This window comes from Struthio camelus, chromosome 6 (assembly GCF_040807025.1).
Source record: "Struthio camelus isolate bStrCam1 chromosome 6, bStrCam1.hap1, whole genome shotgun sequence".
Lineage (NCBI taxonomy): Eukaryota > Metazoa > Chordata > Aves > Struthioniformes > Struthionidae > Struthio > Struthio camelus.
In genome coordinates, this window is record NC_090947.1 from 34,371,375 (window position 1) to 34,383,361 (window position 11,987).

At 39.1% G+C, this 11,987-nt stretch overlaps 1 protein-coding gene across 7 annotated transcripts; it reads right to left on the reverse strand.

The window, feature by feature from the left end:
• Positions 1-1,291: 1,291 nt before the first annotated feature.
• Positions 1,292-11,623, reverse strand: CCDC14 (coiled-coil domain containing 14). 7 transcript variants are annotated; one of them, XM_009685727.2, is made up of 13 exons: positions 11,452-11,554; positions 10,624-10,682; positions 10,065-10,140; positions 9,303-9,375; positions 9,067-9,207; positions 7,657-7,797; positions 7,364-7,458; positions 6,506-7,076; positions 5,867-6,008; positions 4,873-4,952; positions 4,145-4,360; positions 3,927-4,059; positions 1,292-2,593 (listed from the first exon to the last, which is right to left on the reverse strand). In XM_009685727.2, the coding sequence occupies exons 1-13, from the start codon at positions 11,482-11,484 to the stop codon at positions 1,633-1,635; spliced, it is 2,721 nt and encodes a 906-aa protein (XP_009684022.1). In that variant the 5' UTR covers positions 11,485-11,554; the 3' UTR covers positions 1,292-1,632. The 7 variants fall into 7 exon arrangements, with proteins under 7 accessions (XP_009684022.1, XP_009684020.1, XP_009684021.1 ...); XM_009685725.2 differs by having other exon boundaries at positions 4,145-4,363; XM_009685726.2 differs by having other exon boundaries at positions 4,145-4,363; positions 10,624-10,679; positions 11,452-11,519.
• Between the last annotated feature and the right edge of the window lie 364 nt (positions 11,624-11,987).

Below are 11,987 nucleotides of genomic sequence, written 5' to 3' on the forward strand. Positions count from 1 at the left end.
ACTTGAAAAACATGAGTTTAAATAGTCAAGTGCTGCTAAGAGGTGTAACAGAAACAGAACGGTAGGAATAACACAACCTTTTCCTACCTGTAACTTAAAAACTTACTTGGTCTGAATTCTTGACATTGCAATCTGGAAACATAGATCAAGAAGTACATGAAATTGAAATCATCCCCTTGCCTCCCCAAAACAGTTCCTGTGTGAGCCAATTTTGGTGATTCATTCCAGACTCCCTGTATTTATGCCCAAGAGAAAAGTCTGACACCTAACAATTGTGGAATTTCCATGACTTCCCTAGATTGTCTATTCTAGTGCTTCACTAGTTGTACTGCTTTGCCAATTTCTGGCTGATGCCTAACCTGTATCCTCTGTGTCAGCTGAAGTCTGTTATTGCTTTTGTTTCCTCAGCATCAGCCCGTCCAGTGTTTACCAAGGGTATTGTATTCTACTTTAGAGAAAATTAAACATCTGTAAAGAAACCTATGACCTAAAACAGGATCACAGAACAATACAACTCTGATGGTTCTCTTCTTGCCCTCACCTGGACTCTCCACTTAAATCAACTTCTTTCTGCAACAGCGCTCACAACTGAAAAATGAGTCTTACCAGTGATGAGTAGAAAATGACTACTTCATGTGTTTTACAAGTTCTACCAGTTCCTGCAAATTCGGTTGTGATGGCTACATCGTTGTCAACAGCATAACACTGACTTATGCTCAGCCAGCGATCCATTATGGCTCTCCGCTTTCCTGCGGAGCTGCTCCCTAGCAGCTAGCTCGTCCCTGGCCTTTATTTGTGGAACTTCCTGCCCATGTATGGTACTTTGCAATTGTTCTTTACAAAAGAAAAAAAAAATTAATAAAAGAGGAAGTTTAATTAAGCCTTCTGCACCTGAATTCCTCTTTTAAAAAAAAATGAAGAAAGCAGAAGACTGTTTAAATTCCATCCAGCCCCACTTTTATCATTTAAATTCCCACTTCTTGATTAAGCCCAACTTGGATCAAGAAGCAATGCCACTGAATAAGGAGTCCTGCCCACCCATTTCTTTGATGTTGACACTACTTTTTGTGCACCTTCATGATGAACCAGCACAAGGACCTAATGTCTGAAAACATACCTGGTCAAAAATAAAGGAAATAACTATACATCCAGTCTGATATGACCCAGATTATAATGAAACCAAAGTTTCTCAAGAGTTTATCACATCTGTAACTGACTTCAAATGCATGTCCCTTAAAGCATTAAGCTTTAAAGCTCTTACTACTTGGAAAAGCACACAGAAGAAAACAAATAAGGATACTCATCATTTAATAGAAAAACTGTATCGCCAACAGCACACCCATTTCTTAAAAAGTTATCAAACGCTGTGCTAAGAATTATTTCTGCAACTAAGAGTATAAAGCGAAGTAATTTAGATAAAGGCATTTTTACCAGTCATTTGAAGCTGTATACATCAAAGGAAGCAGCACCATAACTTAATGAGGAACAAATTCCATTCATAATTTAAACACCTAGGAGCTAGCCACTTCATACAGGAAAAAAAAAAAGTTAAGATCAGTACCATACTTATTCGTATACTTCAGAAAAACCTAAGTTATCTAAACAAGTACACACCAGTTTGTTTCTTCATATTCATTGTTTCATAATGCTATTTTGCAGAGTTTTTTGTAACTTAGCTATGTTGGCATCCAAAGCTGCTAAGCCATTCTTAAAGTCCTCTTCATCTCGAGAAGTAAACGTTGAGAAAGAGGATGCACTCCATTCAGACTTCCCTGAAATGTCATCAAATGAAACAGAACTAACATCAGATATTTCACTGCCTTTTTTCTGAGAATTCTCTTTGTGAAAGAGCACTGGAACATGCGGGTATGTACTAAGTTGAGGTTGGTCTGGTTTGTCTGTAAAATCTTTTGGCCTCGTTTGGACTCTGTCTCCTTCCAGCTTCGCTGTATCCTCTGTAGCTTCAAGTGTGTTTTCTATGGTCTTTTTCAAACTGTATCCAGCACTTAATTTATCCAAAATAGCGGGGTCCTCTGACACCTCACATCCGTTCCGCTGCTCGGAGTTTGAGAGTTCATAGTTGAAGTCCAACATCTTACAAGCCCCTCTGATCTGGGGTTGCATACCAGTTCTCTCAGACACTGGCAGCTGATTTTTAGAGGCACTGCTAGTCAATGGAATATAAATAGTCTCATCCAGTTTGTTTTGGTCATCTAGTAAAGTCTCAGAATCACTAGCTGCTTCTCTGTCTTGCTTCTGTAAGGTTGGTACAATTTCTGGAGCCGTGGTTTCTTCTTCTGAGAATGTACTGTTTATTTTAGTTCCTTCAGCAGCAAACTTTCCATAGGCTAGATTTAGCATTTCTAATTCCCTGCTTTTGTTTGAGAACTGACGTTCTGCATCTGTCAAAATATGATCAGTGTCTAATTTTCTAAGATAAGTCATTACCGAAGTACTCACAGGAAATGGATCAGACTGCATCTGTTTCTCATGGTGTTCCAAAAGAGACTTCGAGAGACCTTTTTCAGGTTTGGCTCTGATATTGTCCACTGTGAGGTCAGACAGAAGCTTGGCCATACTGCCCTGCAAGGTTCTGTTAAGATCAATTCATCAGGTTAATTACTTTATTTAGCAATTGTTTTTTCAAAAACTTCAATATAAACCCAAAACATTAGATTTAATTAGATCACAGTGAAGTTATAATCCACATAAGTATGCACAATGGTGCAAAATACTAATATAAATGTGAATCAGTTCCAAGTTTCTTGAGTTTCAGTTTTCAACTCAGAGAAACATGCCTATAAAATAACTAAGAGAGCACAACACAGCAAAGTTCTTGAAATTATTCTGGATTTACCTGCTCTGAGTACTCCAAAACAAAATTAATTTGGCAGCAAGAAGCTGTTACAAAGCATATAGAAACAGCTTTCGAAAGATCAATGAGAAAACTTCTCCAAATTTTAATTCCCACTGCATCTAAGCAACATATTAAAAAGAAGAAATTTAATAAAATCATTTATATGTATTTTTTACTTTCTGTAGCAAAAAAAAGGAACATTTAATGCTTAGGTATACAGCATATACAAACATACACATAATAAGATATCATTATACCACCATCTGGTGGTCAGTATTTAACAGTCTCAGAAACGTGTAACGAGTATAAACTTCTACTAAAAAATATGAAGTGCTGATTACAAATATTGTCCCATTCAAATCAGTATTAACTATAAACAACTGAACAGGTAACCACTTAACTTCCTGTGCACAGTGAACAAACAAATTTTATGGACATACCACTTTGCATATCCAAAAGGCCCTGTAAGCCTTGCCACCAATACACACAAAAAACTATATAGAATAGTTCTCCAAAATGTGCAACATCACCTTAATTCAGTGATCCAAAGGCTCCCACCTACACCCATAAATTGTATCTAGGCATAATCTACTTCAAAGGTATGTGCAGTTAAGGACTGAACTGCTCATTCCTATAGGAAGAGCTCCCTGTGGATCCTGAAGGCAGACTGTTCTGCAAGCTCTTTTCATAGGGAGTGATTTCTAAGCTAATATAAGGAAAAAGTGAAATCCCTCCTTAATTAAGGTTAAGAGCTAGTCTCCAAACAATGCAGCTTCACGTATCAGTAGATTTCAAGGTCTGTTCACTTCTCTTGGAGCTCCTTATTGGCAGGTCTGCTGTGCAAGCTAAAACTTTGCATAAATTATGTCAGGTACCAAAAGGCTTCACAACAAAACTCTATTTGGAGCACTGGAGTTCTATTTTAACAAAATGAGAGTACTGTTGTAATAAAAATACAAAATACAAAGAGAGGCTTTGGCATACACGATGCTGGTGTAGTATGAAGATTACAGTAATCCAAATAAAAGAAAAGTGTTATCGAGAGGCAACAAAACTTAGCCAACAGTACCTCGTTAACTCACGCAGTCTGTTCACTTCTGCATCACGCTGACGTAATGTTATGCCCAAAATCTGATTTTCTTTCTCTGAAGCTTCCAGCTTAAACTGAAGGCTCTTCACATTTGCTAATGCCTCTTCCACTTCTAAAATGCCAAGCAGAATTTAGCTAATAATTTCTATTAGGGTTAAAAATATTGAATGAATAATAAACGCATTCAAAGCACATACCAATCCTGAGCTTGGTGGCATGAATGTCATATTGCTGTTTGTTTTCAAGCAATTCTTTATCTTTGTCTTGGATACTTTTTGCAACATGTTTATTTTCTTCTTTCTGACTTTCTATTATTTTAAGTAGTTCTTCATTTTTAGTCTGCAGTGACTCAAGACCTTTCAGTGATTCTTTCAATTGACTCTGGAGCATCATATTCAGTGACTGCAGAGAAACTACTACCAGGAGAAAAACATAGGAAGTCTAAGTGTTTTGTCTACAATGTTTGGATTTCTACATTGAACTAAGGTTTTTTTTTTTTTTTTAAACTTCATAATATGACTTTGGCTTACAGCTGGAAGGATTTTTTCTTTTTTCTTTTTTTTTTTCTTTTTTTTTTTTAAAAAGACAGGTAGATAAAACACAAGCTTCCTTCTTAGTTGTCTAGCATATCATTGTAAGAGGATATAGGCAAAACTGGTCTGCTCTGGAGCTGAACATCCGATTCTCAGTGTCTATATGGAGTTCTAAACAGGCACAACATCCATGCCTTTAGATGCAGTTGCACAATTAGACCCACATCACTTATTTCAGCTGCCACTAAAGGGCAGTGCCACTATGAATGCACATTATTACTTAATTAAACATTTAAGACAGATGTAGCTATATCTTTATATATCTGTATCTATTTAAACAAAACCTCAACACAAATTGCCCCTACAAGCATCATTCTCTGTTAATACTTTACATTCATAGTTGCAGTTCTGTCCAGATGTCTTCTCATTTCTCTCTCGTTCCCTGAGTTGCTGGTTTAATATTCTTAGCCTCCTAAACGTGAATTATGAAAAAGCCCATATTCAGAAAGCTCAGGATAAGTTCAAACCCACTAACATTTTGTTTTAGTTTGGAAGAAGTGGCTATTTATTTTAGAAACATAAAAATGTTTTAAAAATACAGAAATATATGGAAGTTTTAGAAATATAAATTAGAAGTGGGAAATATTTTAGGAATACAAAAATAGAAATATTTAGAAGTACTAAGGAGTTTTAATAATGCATTTTCCTGCATTCCTATCTTTCTTCAATACAACAGACCCTTTGCAAGTTCTGGTAGCTACATTGCCCTCTCCTCTGGAGTACAGTGCTATCCAGCTATATATTTGAGACCGCTCCTGAAATGAGCTCCATTTCTGTATTTAAGAATAGAGTATATACAGAATATAAGCAGACTAGCTATCTTAATACTGAGGTTTTCATCCAGAACATCCCACCTAGAAAAACACCCAATCATGGAAGATATGGCAGTTTGTTTTAAATAAACTCTCAAAACACTTTACAAGAATGCATTAAACTTTGAAGTACTTTTGTAAAATAGTAAGTATTACTGCCATCCTACAGAAGGATGCAACTAGACATACGCAAGTTTTGCAGCTGCCTTATAACTTGCTCCATCTCACTTGGTTATCCGTTTCTCAAGCAAAAGACCACTATTTGGCAAAAACTGATGTTACTAGAACTTCAGTATTAATTGAAATCTTGTTTCAGTGTTTGTACGTTAAGTTTTTTTTTAAACTATACAGCCATACCAACACCGCTGGTAACATATAAACACTGCACAGACAAGAATGGAATGGACCTAAAATTTACATTATAACAATGCTAGAATATGCAATTTAGAACACTTCAGTAAAGATGTTTTAGGCATTTTTGGAGTAAATACAGAATCACTGAACAGTTACTAACCTACGCAACTGGGCATTTTCACTTCTAAGAGGCTGTATAGCTAGCGCTATTTCAGCTTGTATATTTGTACTTCCCACTACAGCTGGCAGCAGTGATACACAGTCTTCTATTTCAGTCATCAACCTTAACATCTCTGAATCATCTGCAAGAGATGAAGAAAAAAAAGAAAGAAAAAAAGACTGTAATAAGATAGCAATTTACAAAGTGATGTTAATAGTATTTATTCTTCTTTTAAACAAAACTTGTCTTTATTTTGACTGCCTATCTTTACTTATTCAAAACTTATAAGTTTGACCATGAAGACTATGTGTTAGGTGCTTGATAAATTATCACCGATCATCCCTCCAATCAAACTTGGTGGGATTGCTGTTGCAATCTGCCTAAACTGCTTCCTGATCAACTCTCAGGGGACGCCACTGCATATGAAACGAGAACAAGCTTTGTCCTAGCAGTTATGATCATTTAATACTTCACAGTGAAATATGAAGTTCTTAAAAACAAAGTTGTGGAAAACCACTCTAAGATGTCACATATCATCTGACACATACAACTTCCAGATATTGAAGAGTGCTCATTCCTTTAACATAGCTCATGTTATTTATATGCAATCAATCTACCGCACAGTGAAAATGTCTTTACCTTGGTCTACTACCAGTGCTCTGAGCTCTCCCAAAAGATATTTTACTGTTCTAACTTTATGGGCTGTTTTTTCTGGACTTTCTCTTTTAGATTTTAGAACTTTCTTGACAAAACTTGTCTGACAGCTTGTATCTCTCACTGGAGCAATGTCAAGTACATTCAGTTCCTCTACTTCACTGATCGCGTCTTCACTGTGTTCTTCAGAAGCATCCTCCTCCTTATTGCTTGAGACATTATGTTGTGCTGGACATCGATGATGCTTCTGTTCAGTCCTGCTGTTTGTTTCATGTGGTTGTAACAAGGCCAGGTGAGCTTGTATACATCTTATCAAATCTGCTTCTTTTATCCGCTGCTCTTGGTTTGGGGTGGTCTCTTTGCCAGAAGATGATGGGTTGAATGTAGGCACTGTAGAGTTACTTGACGCACCTGATACTATACAAGGCATCATACCAGAAAGAGCAGTGTCAGGCTGTATTTGTGCAGTAGTGGTAGCAGGAGCAGAAACTACTGGGCAAACCACAGTTCTTCCTATCTGGGGCACACATTCATTGCTACTGTCTGCAGAGACACCCTGGATAAACAATATTCATATTAAGCAAAAAATTAGCAAGGAATTGAAGTGCTAAAGAAACTTGTCTCATTCAATGTAGTCTTGATCATTCTTTGCAATATATTTAAAAAAAACACTCTAGAATTCTTTCTGGCTTAATTGCACGATTTTCCAATTTACTAATTCAGAGGTAAATCTGGTTTTGATCACCTTTACCATAAAAGTTATTGGCAACATTAAAACACAGTTCACATGCAGTTGTTCTGCAAGGAAAAAAAAGAGTTGCGGGTTTTTTGTTTGTTACTTACAGACTGAGTAGATAAAGGATTAGCTGAATGCTGCAGGGACAGAGTTGGTGTGGATGTAGACAGCCGATAATTAAGAGCTGTAACATTTTGACAACCTGAAATGAAAGAAAGTAATGTTGTCACAGATCAGGGGAATTCTGGGCTAAACCCACACAGTGAAAGACAGAAAGCTCTGAAGTAATATTTTCACTAGCCAAGATTTGAAGCAGAATAAGGAGTTACAGTAGGAATTTCATTACTGCTCTGCAGCGGTTGGCTAGTTACTAGAGCCATCTGAGTTTGCACATGCTCACAAAATTTTTGATGCATCACAGGAGAGTACTGACTGCAAGGCACATTAATTGGTTGAACCAGCTGATTCTGTGCTGCACTGGTAAGTTCTTTCCCAGTAGAAGGTGTGGTAGATGAGGCATGTTTCCTATTTGATATAGGCACTATAGAGAGAAGAAAAACAAAACAGCTGAGGCTGTCCATCTTCTTGATCTACATCAACCCAGAGTGTTATCAGGCAGACTCGGGCAGGAATATTCCTTTGAAAAACAATAAAAACAAAACGAAACAAGCCAAGCCCCCACCACCTAAGATTCCAATCAGACTTTTATCCAGCAGCAAACTAATCTAATTTTTTTCCCCTCCCGATACAGCAACCCACACAAGCTGGACAGACTTCCTTGAAGGAAGCACAGAGATTTAAACCCACGGAAGGCCAATTCTAAAATACAATTCTTAGCCTCTGCTTAGTTGCTCCCTAATCTTTTAGGCCATTGGGAATAACCCATGCTAAAGCACTCTCCAAACCTAAGTTTCTTATAATCAAAACTACCATATTTTTACAGAGCTAGAAGGACATTAGCTGTATGTCCACCTTCTGTAATTCCCACAACAGGCATTCTGCTATGTAGCTAGTCTACAAGTCCTGCCTGTAAGCATTTCCACATTATGCTTGCCATATTAGACATCACAGAAAGGAAGTGGGGTAGAGAGGGAGACAAACGCAAATAAAAAGTGGAATATTTTCAGCTGAGAGCCACTCCAGCTACAATACTTCATCTTGTTTTCTGTTCAAGTGCTCTAGCCACTAAATCTCATGAGTTCTTGTTACTATATATTTTAACACTTTCCTATTTCCAGAAAGTGTTATATGTGAGAAAAGCTTAACTGGACGCCTATCTCTAGGACAGTTTATAGCTGTGTATGCTAAAGAGATTAAGTACTGCGGTACTTAACTCCCCAGGAGAAATGGGGTGTGGTATTATCATTCTCCTACTGGCTGAACCTGATGATGTTGGTGTTTGAAAACGCATCCAATTTTCTTTGCTGCACGTAAAGCTCAAACAGCTGTAAATTCTAGTTAATTGTTAAAGTACTTCAGGTTTCCAGAGGGAAAAAGTTTCCTTTGTCGATCTAGCCCTGGACCCACCTATAACAAAAGACAACGATTATCTGAAACTATGCTAGATCTTCTCAATAAGTTAAGCACCATATACACCAGAATTTAAGTCCATCTGGATTCATTAATTTAAATTACAAAAAATGAACCCCCAGTCGTTTTTATTAGCTAAAAGTGAAAACAAGGTAAAATATATAACATTATGATGTGACCAACTGTGTGGGCAAGGTAGTAATCAATACACATTTAATCAAAAAATTACATAGTATAAATTAATACTGAGAAAAAAGCAAACACATGAAAACCTGCTTACTGATTTCTTTTCGCACGTGGGTAGCGGCAATGGTTTTTTTCAACCCTTTCTTCTTGCAGGTATTTCCTTTGGTTATCACAGACTTGGAAGTAATTTTAACAGAACTGGTTTTCCCAGGTTGTTTATGGATAGTCTCCCTGCCTAATATTATTTGAAACAAAAAGCCAGTCAACAAAACAAATTAAAATAGTCCTACAGGAACTAAAAATATAACTCAATTTTTTAGTAGGTACAACCTGTAGCCTCATTTTGTAAAATATTCTGCAGTAAAGCTGCACAACGGTCAAGTCCATTATGAATAGTATCAACCTGCACAAAGAATACTGCAGTCAGAAAATAGGTATCACTGTTTTCTTTCAGTAAACCAAGATATTATTTTAGAAGGGACTGTTTCTTACTCTGTAATCTAAAAAAACTAACTGTGATAATGAGCAAAAATGTGATTTTTCTCATACATTACTTTGCAATTTCATGAAAGTTTGCAAATTTTGCAAACGTGTGATTTTTGGGGAAAAAAAACTTAAATTGTGTGTTGCATACATGTCCATTTGGTGGATTTTGTTTTGTAATTGCATATATGTGGTATTTATTGTTATTTGCATGAAGCTAAACTATTATCCACAGGATATTAGTTTGGAGATAAACTGACCCAGTGCTGCACAAGAACAGCAGCATGGACCCTATATCACTTAATTCTTTTCGGCACAACACCTCACAAATATGGCTGTACTTCTGCCATGGCCAGATCTATTTCGTAAACAACACACCTGTGTTCATAAAATAGATCCTTAATAAGCTCTCTCAGAGCCAAATTCATTCCACACAAAACCAACCTAAATGTATCTGCACCATGTAGTTTAGAAACTTTAGCTGGCTTTGCAAATGCTAGTTCTAGTACAGATGCAGTACTGTCTAGATTATCCTATTTTTCAAGGTATTCCAGTTTCCTGTCTCTCTAGATTAACAGAGATGATGGTATTAAAAAGTAAGTTAATTGCCTGATCTTCAGAGTCAGTCGAATAGAGAGAGTATCCAGACTCCGCATCAGAATGATAGCCTTTTCTTAAGCCAAACCTGGAGAAGATAAGAAAAAAAAAATGAAATTCACTGTTTGCTATTACTGAACTTTTGTTCAGTAACAGCAAACTAGAAAAATCAAGAATTGTGCTCTATCAAAAAATAAAATATCCTTCCCTTTTTGCAGACTCCATCTGTATCGCTGCATCAAAAGTACGTAGCAGTATTAACAGTTTACGTCAAAGAAGAATTCAGTCTTTACTCAACAACCTCACATCAGGCTAGTAACTATATAAATTTTATAAATAAACATACAGCAGTGATAGTCAACCCTGTATTTATATAAGTTAAACTCCTGTTCAGTTTGAGTCTTGTCTATTCAACGGGCTGCTTAGGACCCGCTGTACCACCTTTCTGCTAAGGACCTTTTCTAGTGCATGCAAAGAATTTTTTGCTAGTTGTGAGGTGTGACAGGTACGTGGCTCCCAAATGCTCACACGTACACTCAATCTTAGATAGTATTCAAGATTAAGGTCTTACTCTTTTCTTCCATTTGTTAATCTAGCCGCTCCTGCAAGTCTTCCAGAAGACAGCACCTGCTGATTATAGAAATAACTTTCACTTTTATGAAGTATTTTCACAGGATAATTGAAGAATACCTAATCATCACTAATTTCAAGAACTACTTCTGAACCAGGTCAGTTCAAGCTAATTCACAGTTCTGAGAGCAGGGAGGGAGCCCACCACTACCATTAGGGCCTGAACCTCGCAGTTTTCATTTCACAGAGCAGGTCCTCTACCGCACAAAGCTTTATTAACTTCAGTGCCATTCTACAAATGCAGCAATCCACTTAATGGAAATGACACGGTCACGCACAAGAGCGGACATACCAACATACTTTCCAGACTGAAATCACGTCTGGAGTTCTCTATTTCCATTCCAAATGAAAATACACACCTCAACTTTGAAGATTTCATTTTTAAGCTACTGTCACAGCTCAAATACTTACAAATTACTGATATACCGAGGTGCAAGAATACCCGAAGGAAAAAGCACGATGTGATGCCTCTTACTGACATAAATAAGCCCACCGAGCACTGAGGAAGGGCTGCTGGATCAAACCCAGGGAAACAAAAGACGTATCGTGCCCAACAGGACTAACGCCCACGGCAGAAGTAAGGCCCCCGACGCGCGCACTCGGCGACGGCAACACAAAACCCCAGTCACAAAATCAGTCGCCTAAAAAACTATCCGAAGAGAGAGCTGAGGCCCGGCTACATAACAAAAGGGGCTGTAAATGACTCTCCCCCCACCCCCTCCGGCGGCGGGAGCCCTACCCGGTGCCCCTCTCCCCGCGCCCCTCGCACCTTGCAAGGCCGCGGAGCCCCCGACCTCGCCATGGCCCCGGCACTGGAACGGTGGGGTAGGGGGAGGGGCCGCGCGCCGGCCCGCTCTGTCCCCGCCCGAGGCGGGGGCACGCGCCCCGCGCCGACCAATCGCGAGCCGGCCTGGCTGACAGACGCGGCGGCCGTTAGGGAAGGGGCGGGGCTAACGGCCGGCCTACCTCGCCCCCCCCGCAACGGCCTCGCTAGGCGCCGGCGGCAGCCCGCGCGGGACGGTGGAGGGGCGGTGCTACGGAACACGGTCAGAGATTGGCGGAGGGGGAGGGCCCAAGAACCAATCGAAGGAGAGAATGGGGAGGGGAGGGGCTAGTGTGGGGTTTGGGCGGGGGGGGGAGGGCACGCGTGCCGTTGTGACCGTTGGTGCTCGCGCTGCCGCCTCTCGCCCTCTCAGGGCTCGGTTCCCGCTTCCCCGCCGGGGCTCCCCTCCGCATGCCCCGCCGTGTGCAGCCCCGGCGCTTGCCTCCCAGCTCAACAAGAACAAAAAAAAAACATGGAGTAAA